Source organism: Pristiophorus japonicus, chromosome 2 (assembly GCF_044704955.1).
Source record: "Pristiophorus japonicus isolate sPriJap1 chromosome 2, sPriJap1.hap1, whole genome shotgun sequence".
Lineage (NCBI taxonomy): Eukaryota > Metazoa > Chordata > Chondrichthyes > Pristiophoridae > Pristiophorus > Pristiophorus japonicus.
This window is the reverse complement of record NC_091978.1, coordinates 209492212-209506997: the sequence shown is the minus strand read 5'-3', so window position 1 is coordinate 209506997 and position 14786 is coordinate 209492212. Positions and strand designations below refer to the sequence as shown.

At 45.6% G+C, this 14786-nt stretch overlaps 1 protein-coding gene across 5 annotated transcripts in view; it reads left to right on the top strand.

Annotated features, from left to right (window-relative positions):
- Nucleotides 1–14786, top strand: part of LOC139243544 (uncharacterized) — a 333845-nt gene that overhangs the window by 162207 nt on the left and 156852 nt on the right. For 4 of the 5 annotated variants that reach the window (XM_070870793.1, XM_070870790.1, XM_070870788.1 and 1 more), the window contains one exon: nt 13624–13770. The exons of the other annotated variant lie outside the window; for it this stretch is intronic. In XM_070870793.1, coding sequence (XP_070726894.1) covers nt 13624–13770 — 147 coding nt within the window. The remainder of the gene's footprint in view (nt 1–13623; nt 13771–14786) is intronic. 5 annotated transcript variants of the gene reach the window in all.

Here is a 14786-nt window from a genome sequence, read left to right as displayed (position 1 = left end):
CGGCATAATCCCTCACTCTACCATTACCATCAAGCCAGGGGATCAACCCTGGTTCAATGAGGAGTGCAGATAAGCATGCCAGGAGCAACACCAGGCATACCTTAATTTTGGTGTGGCCTAACCCGACCTTTAGTTTTGGGGATGGAGCCTTGGTCTACGCCAAAACGATCGGGCTGCCATGGTAACCAGAGACATAATGCGAGCTGAAGCATACAGCCAGCGCCCAACACATTAAAAGAATTGAAAAACACATAGCAGCAACTTACCTTCAACCCCACCCAAAAAGCTTGCCTGTCCGGGGTCTGTCTGTCTTTCTCTCTCTCACTCTCTCTCTCTCTCTCTCTCTCTCTCTCTCTCTCGGGGAAACAACTTAGGCCAAAAAGAGCAGCCTGCTCCAAAAGAACAGCGCAAATCACTGGGGAAAATTGAGCCCAATATTTCGCTCTCTGTAACATTTTTTAGAAAGTCCAGTTAAAAGCAGCTTCTCGTTTCCTGGTTTCTTGTCTGTGAGAATTCTGCAATGTGATTGGCTGCTTAAACAGCTTGTTGACGCCACTGCAATATTGGCATTGGAATCCCGATTATAGAACACTGAACTCAACTGAAAGTCGAAAAAGGCAAACTTCTCGCCACAGAAATTGCGAGATCTTTTTGGGCAGCTTTCTTCAGGGCCAGTGGCGAGCGCCTTTGCTTCACCGCTGACCACAAATTATGGGCCAATAGACTTGGGCAGATGAAATTTAACACAGAGAAGTGTGAAGTGATTCATTTTGGAATGAAGAATTAGGAGAGGTAATATGAACTAAATGGTACAATTTTAAATGGGGTGCAGGAACACCTGGGTAAGTATGTACACAAATCCTTGAAGGTGGCAGGACAAGTTGAGAAGGCAGTTAAGTAGAATATGGGATCCTTGGCTTTAGTAATAGAGGCACCATTACTGATACTAGCTTTTTATTCAGATTTATTTAATTAACTGAATTAAAATTTTGCACCTGTTATGGTGGGATAGGAACTCGTGTCTCCATAGCATTAATGCGAGCCTCTCTATTACTGGTCCAGTAATCTAACCACTATGCTGCCATGTCACTTGATTTTGGCCAAGGTAGTTGTTGGTGGCTACAATTCGCCTGCATGCCTGTGGGATCCACATTAGGGTTAGGGACGAAATCGGGCAGGGTTCGCACTCTAGAATGCTGGCCAGCAACTCCTGTGAATGTCTGGGGGAAGTATTGGAGAATGCTGGCATCTGTGAACCATATCTCAGCAAGACTCGTGTCTTCAGAAGATAGAAGATAAATTGTGAAAATAAATGTTCAACAGTATCTTTTGTCAGTCGTAACTGACTAGGCTCGCATCTAAGCTTTCGGATTGGTTTCACTATATGATGATGTTCCAGTGTTTCTACTGTGAAAAACCACTCACATCCCCTTTCTGACTGGTTGTTCGGTTTGGTTTGATTCAGCGCGGCGGCCCTGACCTGCAAGGACCATCAGGAGGTCGGGGCCTTCAAAGGAGCATACCACGTCAAGGTACAGCTGGAGAGCAATGGCTATGAAGAGGGCAACTGGATTGGACGTCACCAAGGTCCAGGTCGCTGATTGGAGCATGGGCAGGTACAGCAGGAGCGGCGAGTGATCGTGGAGCGACGTGATCGGGGCGCAGGAGAGGTGTGAGTTCAGGGCCCAGAAGAGGCGAGGGCCCAGAGGCAGCCCGGCCAGCCCACACTGCAATATGTGTGCACACTAGGTCTGTGCAACAGAGCTGGTCTCCAGTTAGATGTGGTTAATCCTTGCCACTGGACCAAGACCTAGCTCTGTCAAGCTCGTGTGATGGTTGGTGTGCAACGGCCACCACACATTAATAAAATCCATGCACAGGCATCTTCCACCCTTCTGGACCTGAAATATTAGGTCCTTCGTTGAAACATCTGTGAACTCATCCCTTTTTGGCGTGGAGGCAAGTCATTCTTAATACGAGGGATCACCTATGATAATGATGATAATAGAGGCAAAGAATACAAAAGCAAGGTAGTTATGCGAAACCTTTATAAAACACTGATTAGGTCTCAGCTGCATTATTGTTTTCAATTCTGGGCACAACACTTTAGGAAGGATGTCAAGGCAGAAGCGACTTATTGGAATGGTACCTTCTGAGGGACTTCAGTTATGTGGAGAGACTGGAGATGCTGGGGTTGTTCTCCTGGGAGTAGAGAAAATTAAGAGGAGATTCGATAGAGGTGTTCAAATTCATGAATAGTTTTGATAGAGTAACTAATGAGAAACTGGGCGACAATTTGGTCGCGGGGCACAGAGCAGAACAAGCTGCTAGAAGAGGCAGGAAGAGGACGGGGAGAACGGCTCTCAGCAGGAAGCCATATCCACCCAGGGTCTTCAGGGAGCAATTCTCCCACCTCAGCCTCAGCAAGGAACAGTGCATGTGTCATCTCCATCTTACTCATGAGGTGCTCACTGAAATCTGCTACCTGCTGCAGGCAGATCTGCAGCTTTAGCCCAGAGCAAGGAAGGCATTGCCAGTGGCTGTGAAGGTGATCATGGTCTTGACCTTCTTCACGTCAGGCTCCTTCCAGGCTCGAGCAGGCGACATCTGTAATGTCTCCCAGTTCGCCATCCACTCCTGTATAAGGGAAGTGAGTGAGGCTGTCATGTGCAAAGAGATCTGAGTGCATTTCATTCACTCTTGTCAGAGGGAAGCAGGTGGATGAGCACGTGGCTTCACCAGGATAGCAGGCTTCCCCATGCTGCAGGGTGCCATTGACTGCACAATGGCGCTTTGTGGGCGCCGCATCTCATTTCAGAGATATAATGCAACCGGAAGGGATTCCACTCCCTCAGTGTCCAGCTGGTGTGCAACTATACTCAGTGCATCATGCATGTCAATGCTTGGTATTGTGGGAGCCCTCATGATGCCTCTATTATGCGGCAGTCCGATGTACCATCAGCATTTGAGCCAGCACGACAAACCAGCAGGTGGCTACTAGGCGACAAGGATTATCTGCTGAGCACCTGGTTCATGACTCTGCTGCACATAACAAAAGCTATACTGCCACAAGGAACCTGATAGAGCAGACCATTAGCATCCTTAAACGACGCTTCCGCTGTCTGGACCGCTCTGGAGAAGCCCTGTAGTACTCACCAGAGCCTGTCTCAAGATTCATCATGGTCTGCTGCATGTTCCACACCTCTCCATCATGCCAGCACTGCCCTTGCCACCAGGCATATGACGAGCAGCTGTGGAAGATGAAACGGAGAAGAGGAGAATGAGGTAACCCAGACAGCCCATTATTGCCTCGCTATCTGTGATCGACTCATCCGACTGCAGGACCAGTGAACGCAGCCCTAATTCTACATTCAACAATTGTCCTGCACCTCACCTCCCATCACATCGTCCTCTTGTCCACAATCCTACAATAAAATACAACACAAAACAAATATCCCAAATCAATTTTATGCATCAAATCATTACAATATTTAATTCAAAAGTCAACTAATCACCCTTGTGTATTCCCTTAGTGTTTGTCTTCCCATGCCTTTGCCTTTCCTAGTGTTCTTATGTAGTGCTACCACAGTGACTGCAGCATGGTTGGTGGAAGGCTGCTGACTTTCAGGGGGGGAGATTGCAGATGGCCTTGCTGGATGATCTCGAGCAGCTTTTGGCCGAGAAGGCCCAGTTTAGGACTGCCCCACCTCAGCATGGGTGGCAGTAGTCTGGGCTGGCTGGCAGACAGGTTGCAGCAAGGGCACTGGCAACATGGCAGTGGTGGGAGGACGAATTTTGTCATCCTGAGAGAGGACAGCAGGCTCATCCTCCGTGAATCCATAGCCACTCCCCCAGGGCGGCACCTCAGCAATCCTAGTAATTTGTTGGAGTATAGACTGCTGGACTGCTGTGACACCCTGCAAGCCCTTTTCAACACTGGTAAACCCAGCCGTGATGGAAGCAGTCTGTGCTTGCGTGGCAGCAAGCTGAGCTTGGATGACTTCAGTCTGAGCTTCCATTGCAGCACTCAGATGTTGGGTGGCTTCTAGTTGTGCTGCAAAGGAAGCTGAGACATCAAACATCAGACAATGCAGGACGGTTGGGTCCACAAGTGCGCTAATGGATCGTCTCACTCCTTCCACGCTGGAAAGGTTGGACTCTAAGCTTTGCCCAAAGCCCTGTATAAGGTTGGATCTGGACTCCTCCATGCTCCTTGACATTGCATTCAGGCTTTCTAGCAGGCCTTCCAATTCACCAAGAATTTCATTGTACATAACCATTAGATTTGTTCTGTAGGCCGCCCCTTCCAAGTCCTTATCTGAGTCCTGTGCAGAAGAACACGTTTGCAACCTTGCCCTCCAGGGAGCTGGCACCTGTGCTACCCTTTCCCCCTGCCCTGGCTGTAGGCCACTTGTGCCCGGTATCTCACCACATGGCGATCTCGTGTCTAACCTATCCTGTTAGGTCCACGCAGTGTCAGTATCTGAGCTGGTGGCTGGAGTGTGAAATCGGATGGTGGTGCTGTGTCTTCTGCATCATTTTCTTCCTCTTGTATTTCTGCTCAATCACCAGTGCAGGTCAAGTTGCAGTTCTTGACCATCTAAAAGGAGAAAGGCACAAGGGTAAGGTTGTGGTGAGAGAAAGCGGGGTGAGGGGAGAGATGGAGTGGTGGAAAGCAAGAGGTGCGTGCTTACACCATCTGCGGTTTATAAATCCAAGAAACTGTGGGATGAGGGGGAAGTAGGATGTGAAAAGGAGGCTTAGGTATGAGGATATCGTCATCTTCAATTGATTCAGCCGTGCCGCAGGCCATGGGCTCAGCAATGTCCCTTCCAAGAGTGGCCAGGACCGTTTCCACCATGTGGGTTAGGATATGCAGGTGCGCCTGTCCCTCAACAGGTAACCGCTGCTGCCTCCAATTGTGCATCACCGTATCCTGCAAGAGAAATGGAAGTTCGTGTCGTACAATCTGTTTGGATGATGTGACTTTCATGGTTGAATAGTTGCCAGTGTATGCAAGCTGTGAGAAATGATGTGAGGCTTGCAACAGTGCTAATTGTGTGAGGGTGAGGTGAAGCTATGAATGTTAGAATTGAGTCGCGATTGATAGAGATTGTTGGTAGGTGAGTAAATGGGGGGAGGGGGGGAGGTGTGGGGGGGGTGGGGTGCTGAATTCAGCAATGTGTGAGGCTAGTGATCTAGTTGTAAGGATATGGCATTTGAAGATAAATTCACTGATCTTGACCACTCGTGTAAGGTCATTAAACTCCTTGCAACATTGCATTCAGATCCTCGGAACTACATAGAAACAGAAAATAGGTGCAGGTGTAGGACATTCGGCCCTTCGAGCCTGCACCACCATTCAATGAGTTCATGGCTGAACATGCAACTTCAGTACCCCATTCCTGCTTTCTCGCCATACCCCTTGATCCCCCTAGTAGTAAGGACTACATCTAACTCCTTTTTGAATATATTTAGTGAATTGGCCTCAACAACGTTCTGTGGTAGAGAATTCCACAGGTTCACCACTCTCTGGGTGAAGACGTTTCTCCTCATCTTGGTCCTAAATGGCTTACCCCTTATCCTTAGACTGTGACCCCTGATTCTGGACTTCCCCAACATTGGGAACATTCTTCCTGCATCTAACCTGTCTAAACCCGTCAGAATTTTAAATGTTTCTATGAGGTCCCCTCTCATTCTTCTGAACTCCAGTGAATACAAGCCCAGTTGATCCAGTCTTTCTTGATATGTCAGTCCCACCATCCCGGGAATCAGTCTGGTGAACCTTCGCTGCACTCCCTCAATAGCAAGAATGTCCTTCCTCAAGTTAGGAGACCAAAACTGTACACAATACTCCAGGTGTGGCCTCACCAAGGCCCTGTACAACTGTAGCAACACCTCCCTGCCCCTGTACTCAAATCCCCTCGCTATAAGGCCAACATGCCATTTGCTTTCTTAACCGCCTGCTGTACCTGCATGCCAACCTTCAATGACTGATGTACCATGACACCCAGGTCTCGTTGCACCTCCTCTTTTCCTAATCTGTCACCATTCAGATAATAGTCTGTCTCTCTGTTTTTACCACCAAAGTGGATAACCTCACATTTATCCACATTATACTTCATCTGCCATGCATTTGCCCACTCACCTAACCTATCCAAGTCACTCTGCAGCCTCATAGCATCCTCCTCGCAGCTCACACTGCCACCCAACTTAGTGTCATCCGCAAATTTGGAGATACTACATTTAATCCCCTCGTCTAAATCATTAATGTACAATGTAAACAGCTGGGGCACCAGCACAGAACCTTGCAGTACCCCACTAGTCACTGCCTGCCATTCTGAAAAGTCCCCATTTACTCCTACTCTTTGCTTCCTGTCTGACAACCAGTTCTCAATCTATGTCAGCACACTACCCCCAATCCCATGTGCTTTAACTTTGCACATTAATCTCTTGTGTGGGACCTTGTCGAAAGCCTTCTGAAAGTTCAAATACACCACATCAACTGGTTCTCCCTTGTCCACTCTACTGGAAACATCCTCAAAAAATTCCAGAAGATTTGTCAAGCATGATTTCCCTTTCACAAATCCATGCTGACTTGGATCTATAATGTCACCTCTTTCCAAATGCGCTGCTATGACATCCTTAATAATTGATTCCATCATTTTACCCACGACCGATGTCAGGCTGACTGGTCTATAATTCCCTGTTTTCTTTCTCCCTCCTTTTTTAAAAAGTGGGGTTACATTGGCTACCCTCCACTCGATAGGAACTGATCCAGAGTCTATGGAATGTTGGAAAATGACTGTCAATGCATTGGCTATTTCCAAGGCCACCTCCTTAAGTACTCTGGGATGCAGTCCATCAGGCCCTGGGGATTTATCGGCCTTCAATCCCATCAATTTCCCCAACACAATTTCCCGACTAATAAGGATTTCCCTCAGTTCCTCCTTCTTACTAGACCGTCTGACCCCTTTTATATCCGGAAGGTTGTTTGTGTCCTCCTTAGTGAATACCGAACCAAAGTACTTGTTCAATTGGTCTGCCATTTCTTTGTTCCCCGTTATGACTTCCCCTGATTCTGACTGCAGAGGACCTACATTTGTCTTTACTCACCTTTTTCTCTTTACATATATATAGAAACTTTTGCAGTCCGCCTTAATGTTCCCTGCAAGCTTCCTCTCGTACTCTATTTTCCCTGCCCTAATCAAACCCTTTGTCCTCTTCTGCTGAGTTCTAAATTTCTCCCAGTCCCCAGGTTCACTGCTATTTCTGGCCAATTTGTATGCCACTTCCTTGGCTTTAATACTATCCCTGATTTCCCTTGATAGCCACGGTTGCGCCACCTTCCCTTTTTTATTTTTACACCAGACAGGGATGTACAATTGTTGTAGTTCATCCATGCGGTCTCTAAATGTCTGCCATTGCCCATCCACAGTCAACCCCTTAAGTATCATTCGCCAATCTATCCTAGCCAATTCACGCCTCATACCTTCAAAGTTACCCTTCTTTAAGTTCTGGACCATGGTCTCTAAATTAACTGTTTCATTCTCCATCCTAATGTAGAATTCCACCATATTATGGTCACTCTTCCCCAAGGGGCCTCGCACAACGAGATTGCTAATTAATCCTCTCTCATTACACAACACCCAGTCTAAGATGGCCTCCCCCCTAGTTGGTTCCTCGAAATATTGGTCTAGAAAACCGTCCCTTATGCACTCCAGGAAATCCTCCTCCACCGTATTGCTTCCAGTTTGGTTAGCCCAATCTATATGCATATTAAAGTCACCCATGATAACTTCTGCACCTTTATTGCATGCACCCCTAATTTCCTGTTTGATGCCCTCTCCATCATCACTACTACTGTTGGGAGGTCTGTACACTACTCCCACTAACGTTTTTTGCCCTTTGGTGTTCTGCCGCTCTACCCATATAGATTTCACATCATCCAAGCTAATGTCCTTCCTAACTATTGCATTAATCTCCTCTTTAACCAGCAATGCTACCCCACCTCCTTTTCCTTTTATTCTATCCTTCCTGAATGTTGAATACCCCTGGATGTTGAGTTCCCAGCCCTGATCATCCTGGAGCCATGTCTCTGTAATTCCAATCAAATCATATCTGTTAACATCTATTTGCACAGTTAATTCATCCACTTTATTACGGATACTCTTTGCATTAAGACACAAAGCCTTCAGGCTTGTTTTTTTAACACCCTTTGTCCTTTTAAAATGATGATGTAGTGTGGCCCTTCTTGTTTCTTGCCTTTGTTTACTCGGCCTTCCACTATTGCTTTTTACCTTTCTACCATCTGTTTCTGACTCCATATTATTTTGCCCCATCTCGCTGCATAGGTTCCCATCCCCCTGCCATATTAGTTTAAACACTCCCGAACTGCATTAGCAAATGTTACCCCCAAGACATCAGTTCTAGTCCTGCCCAAGTGCAGACCGTCCCTTTTGTACAGGTCCCACTTCCCCCAGAACTGGTTCCAATGTCCCAGGAATTTGAATCCCTCCCTCTTGCACCACTGCTCAAGCCACGTATTTATTCTAACTATCCTGCTCCCTCTACTCTGATCAGCACGTGGCACTGGTAGCAATCCAGAGATTACTATCTTTGAGGTCCTACTTTTTAATTTAACTCCTAGCTCCCTAAATTCAGTTTGTAGGACCTCTTCCCACTTCTTACCTATATTGTTGGTACCTACATGAACCACGACAACTGGCTGTTCACCCTCCCTCCCCAGAATGCTCTGCAGCTGCTCCGAGACATCCTTGACCCTTGCACCAGGGAGGCAACGTACCATCCTGGGGTCTCGGTTGCGGCCGAGGAAACTCCTATCTATTCCCCTTACAATAGAATCCCCCATCACTATAGCTCTCCCACTCTTTTTCCCACCCTTCTGTGCAGCAGAGCCACCCACGGTGCCATGAACCTGGCTGCTGGTGCCTTCCCCTAGTAAGTCATCTCCCCCAACAGTATCCAAAACGGTATATCTGTTTTGGAGGGAGATGACCGCAGGGGACTCCTGCACTACCTTCCTGCTTTTGCCTTGCCTCTTGTTCACCCATTCACTATCTATCCTACCCTTACCTGCGGTGTGACCAACTCACTAAATGTGCTATCCACAACATTCTCAGCATCGCGCATGCTCCAGAGTGAGTCCATCCGCAGCTCCAGTGCCGTCATGCGGTCTGTCAGGAGCTGCAGCTGGACACACTTCCCGCACACATAGTAGTCAGGGACACTGGAAGCGTCCCTGACTTCCCACATAGCACAGGAGGAGCATGACACGGGTCCGAGCTCTCCTGCCATGACTTAACCCTTAAATTAATTTACTTACTAAAATTTACTTAAACACCAAACAGCTACTTAGTAGTTCGCTGCCAATTAAATCAATCTAAAAGTCAGTTTAAAAGAGAGTTATACTTACCAGTCGAACAGCCAACCACTTACCAGCTTGGCTGTGACGTCACCTCTCCATTTCGCACTCCTCTATCTTTGTCTGCAACTGGTTGGGCTGGTCTCTGGGCCTCCGTCTCCTACTCTCGCACTCCTTATGAGCTGCTCTAGTGTCAGCACTGGTAGGAAAAACAAGACAAAACAGCACCAGCCACCCCCACTTGCCCAAACTCACCCACTTACCAAACTCACAAATGCCACTCTATGCTGTTGCACTCCGTGTTCTGCACGAGCTGCCTTTTTTTAAACTGTATCTCGGTCAGATGACTCACTATTGGTCAGTCGTTTACAGAACTGGTTTTAACTAGCTGCTAATTGCCTCCTACTGGAGAGTTACTTTGTTTTTCTCTGTCTAAACCTGAAAGATTCCCAACTATTTAACTACATCCTAGGCTGGCCATTCTAGACTGGGTGATGTGTAATGAGAAAGGACTAATTAGCAATCACGTTGTGCGAGGCCCTTTGGGGAAGCGTGACCATAATATGGTAGAATTCTTTATTAAGATGGAGAGAGACACAGTTAATTCTAGAGACTAGGGTCCTGAACTTAAGGAAAGGTAACTTTGATGGTATGAGATGTGAATTGGCTGGAATACACTGGCGAGTGATACTTAAAGTGTTGACGGTGGATAGGCAATGGCAAACATTTAAAGATCACGTGGATGAACTTCAACAATTGTACATCCCTGTCTGGAGTAAAAATAAAATGGGGAAAGTGGCTCAACCGTGGCTAACAAGGGAAATTAAGGATAGTGTTAAATCAAGGAAGAGGAATATAAATTGACCAGAAAAAGTAGCAAACCTGAGGAATGGGAGAATTTTGAAATACAGCAGAGGAAGATAAAGGATTTAATTAGGAGGGGGAAAATAGAGTATGAGAGGAAGCTTGCAGGGAACATAAAAACTGACTGCAAAAGCTTCTATAGATATATGGAGAAAAAGATTAATGAAGACAAACGTAGGTTCCTTGCAGTCAGATTTAGGTGAATTTATAATGGGGAACAAAGAAATAGCGGACCAGTTAAACAAATATTTTGGTTCTGTCTTCACAAAGGAAGACACAAATAACCTTCCGGAAATACTAAGGGAACGAGGGTCTAGTGAGAAGGAGGAACTGAAGGAAACTCTTATTAGGCAGGAAATTGTATTCGGGAAATTGATGGGATTGAAGGCCGAAAAATTCCCGAGGCCTGATAGTCTGCATCCCAGAGTACTTAAGGAAGTGACCATAGAAATAGTGGATGCATTGGTGATCATTTTCCAACAGTCTATTGACTCTGGATCAGTTCCTATGGACTGGAGGGTAGCTAATGTAACACCACTTTTTAAGAAGGGAGGGAGAGAGAAGGCGGGTAATTATAGACCGGTTAGCCTGACATCAGTAGTGGGGAAAATGTTGGAATCAATTATTAAAGATGAAATAGCAGCGCATTTGGAAAGCAGTGACGGGATCAGTCCAAGTCAGCATGGATTTATGAATGGGAAATCCTGCTTGACAAATCTTCTAGAATTTTTTGAGGATGTAACTAGTAGAGTGGACAAGGGAGAACTGGTGGATGTGATGTATTTGGACTTTCAAAAGGCTTTTGACAAGGTCCCACACAAGAGATTGTTGTGCAAAATTAAAGCACATGGTATTGGGGGTAATGTACTGACGTGGATAGAGAACTGGTTGGCAGACAGGAAGCAGAGAGTCGGGATAAATGGCTCATTTTCAGAATGGCAGGCAGTGACTAGTGGAGTGCCGCAGGGCTCGGTGCTGGGACCCCAGCTATTTACAATATACATTAATGAATTGAGTGTAATATCTCCAAGTTTGCAGATGACACTAAGATGGGTGGCAGTGTGAGCTTTGAGGAGGATGCTAAAAGGCTGCAGGGTGACTTGGACAGGTTAGGTGAGTGGGCAAATGAGCGGCAGATGCAGTATAATGTGGATAAATGGGAGGTTATCCACTTTGGTGGCAAAAACACGAAGGCAGAATATTATGTGAATGGCGGCAGATGAGGAAAAGGGGAGGTGCAACGAGACCTGGGTGTCATGGTACATCAGTCATTGAAAGTTGGCATGCAGGTACCGCAGGTGGTGAAGAAGGCAAATGGTATGTTGGCCTTCATAACTCGGGGATTTGAGTATAGGAGCAGGGAGGTCTTACTGCAGTTGTACAGGGCCTTAGTGAGGCCTCACCTGGAATATTGTGTTCAGTTTTGGTCTCCTAATCTGAGGAAGGACGTTCTTGCTATTGAGGGAGTGCAGCGAAGGTTCACCAGACTGATTCTCAGTATGGCAGGACTGACACATGAGGAGAGACTGGATCGACTGGGCCTGTATTCACTGGGGTTTAGAAGGACGAGAGGGGATCTCATAGAAACATATAAAATTCTGGACGGAACTGGACAGGTTAGATGCAGGAAGAATGTTCACGATGTTGGAGAAGTCCAGAACCAGGGGACATAGTCTAAGGATAAAAGGTAAGTCATTTAGGACTGAGATGAGGAGAAACCTCTTCACTCAGAGAGTTGTTAACCTATGGAATTCCCATAATGCAGAGAGTTGTTGATGCCAGTTCATTGGATATATTCAAGAGGGAGTTAGATATGGCCCTTACGGCTCAAGGGATCAAGGGGTATGGAGAGAAAGCAGGAAAGGGGTACTGAGGTGAATGATCAGCCATGATCTTATTGAATGGTGGTGCAGAGTCGAAGGGCCGAATGGCCTACTCCTGCACCTATTTTCTATGTTTCTATGTTTCTATTGCTGCCATTGACTATGACGCTATCTGCTCCCATTGCATGTTCCGATTTTGCCTGGACGGTCCTCTGACTGCCCCCCCTCCCACCGCCGCCCCCCCCCCCCCAGTGGATACAGGACCTCTCTCCTCCTGTCCACCTCCTGCACCAAAACCTCCAGTGCTACATCCAAGAATGTTGGAGCACGGTCTTTCCCCTGTTGTACCATCAATACTAATTCTTAACGCTCACATTCTGTTCCCCAGCCAGTTGAAATACCTGCAGCAGCCAGAATGCACCTCCCATTTCAGAGGTGCAGGTTGCCTTTAAGAAATGCAGACTAGTTTTAATTGATGCTAGCCTTTTAGAAACTTGGGCCCCCTGTTGAGCATGCAGCCACTCAGCAGCGCATTCAATATGTTCGTATACAGATTTTTGAATGATAAGCGAGTCAAGGGTTATGGGGAGTGGGCAGGGAAGTGGAGTTGAGGCCAGGATCAGACCAGCCATGATTTTATTGAAGGGCGGAGCAGGTTCGAGGGACAAAATGGCCTACTCCTGCTCCTATTTCTTATATTCTTATGTTCAATGTTGGACTGTACGCCACAATCATTCTAATTAGCAGCATGAAGTTGGCGTGCTGCCAGCATCACTTTGAACGGGCACAGGTTGATCTCTCATCATGATCCACGTGCTCATTTTCAGCAGTAATCCAATTTTTCTCCCATTGTTTCCAATGGCAGAAGGGTCGGTAGCTGGAGGACACAGAGTTAAGGTAATTAGCAAAAGAACCAGAGGCGACTTTAGGAAAACATTTTTAACACAGCGAGTTGTTGGTGATCTGGAATGTACTGCCTGAAAGGGTGATGGAAGCAGATTCAATAGTAATTGTCAAAAAGGAACTGGATGAATATTTGAAGAAAAAAAATTGTAGGACAATGGGATTAGAGCTGGGAGTGGGACTAATTCGATAGCTCTTTCATCGAGCACAGGCTCGATGGGCTGAATAACCTCCTTCTGTGCTGTGTCATTCTATGATTTTATGAGCAACATTTAGTTTGAACTGAATCATTGTGTACAAAATTGGTGTCAAGTAGTTCCATTTTAAAGTAAGAATGCATTTTAAAAATATAGAACACAGTACAATTTGTTCATAACTCTAATTCCAAGACAGTCCGAATCTTGCTACAAATGTCCTTCTCCTAGCATCGCACCTGCTCCTTCTTCCTGATGGGCATCAGCAACTAAAGCTTGTTACTTTGACAACTTAAATATCTTCGTGGAGTTGTGGTTGAAGGGATAATGATGGTTAATTGCCCTGAGAATGCTCCTGCTAGCACATATCTTCCCCTTTAAGCAATTTTACAATAGATTCTCTCTGTGACTAAGCATATATTATAGATTTCACACTTTTTATTTGTATTCTCAGGATAATTCAGCATTGTACATCTCGGACCATTCTTTCTCAATAAGTGAAATGGGAGTTAAAGAATTCCTTTTCCGCAGTGGATTTCTGCACAAATGTGTGAACAATCTGGAAGACCAAAAACTATTTCTTGTTACGTACCCTGAAAAGGTATTTATTGATTTTAGTATATTATTTTATGAGTTAATTTATATGTGTAATTCATGTTTTGGGGAAAAAAAGCTCCAGTGGTAAAAGGTACATCTTTCAAGTTTCAAAATAGAAAAGTTTCCCATCTTTGTGTTTATGCCAGAGAGACTTCCTCACTGTAAAAATTCGGGTGTTGCTTTTCAAACCGTTTAAATTAGTTGTCAGAAAATTGTGCAGAGCACATGCTCAAATTTCCGACTTGCACTTCTGGAGGCTGAAGTTCTTGTCACCGGCACAAAGTTGGAAAATTGTCCCTGTCGTATATGCATTTTTTCTCATTAAATTATCCTCCACATGATATTGATTAGTTCATTGTTCAAAAGAGGAAAATTTGGAAGAGAGATGACCCCTTTAAGAATCACACGTTAATAGCCTTGTTTGCATCATGTGCCATCTCCTGGTATAGAATCATAGAAATCTGCGGCATAGAAAGAGCTCATTCATTCTCTGCATTATAACTGCTGTGTCCTATGACACCTTCCCCTTTCACCTGTAATTTGCCAGTAGGGACTCAGTACTTGCGAAAAATAAGTTCCCTGAGTTTTCTTAAAGGATAACTTGTTTTACTTTAGCTTTCTTGCTTCGTACCCATTGCATAATTTAAAAATAATAAACATAGTGCAAGAAAAGACTGTGAGGCAGACTTCTCTCTTAAGCATGTTAAACTAAAGCATTGCCTAGGAGGTGCAAACTTGGGAAAATCAGGCAGGCTCAATTATTGGCGTGTGATCCTCCCTACTTGATATATCTCTCTGCACTCCACCCAGGTGATGCTTTGCACTCAAGTGCTAACAAAAAATTCTGCCCCTATTTGTCCCACCAAGGCTGCTGATTCCAGAGGCTATGTACAATATATCCTTACGGTAGACTCTACTCCATATCATTTAATTTCTTAAGAAAAATTTCTGCATAAATTCTCTCAGATCCTCAGGGATAACTACAGTTTATCAGGTGAAAAATAAAATATACATCTTGGG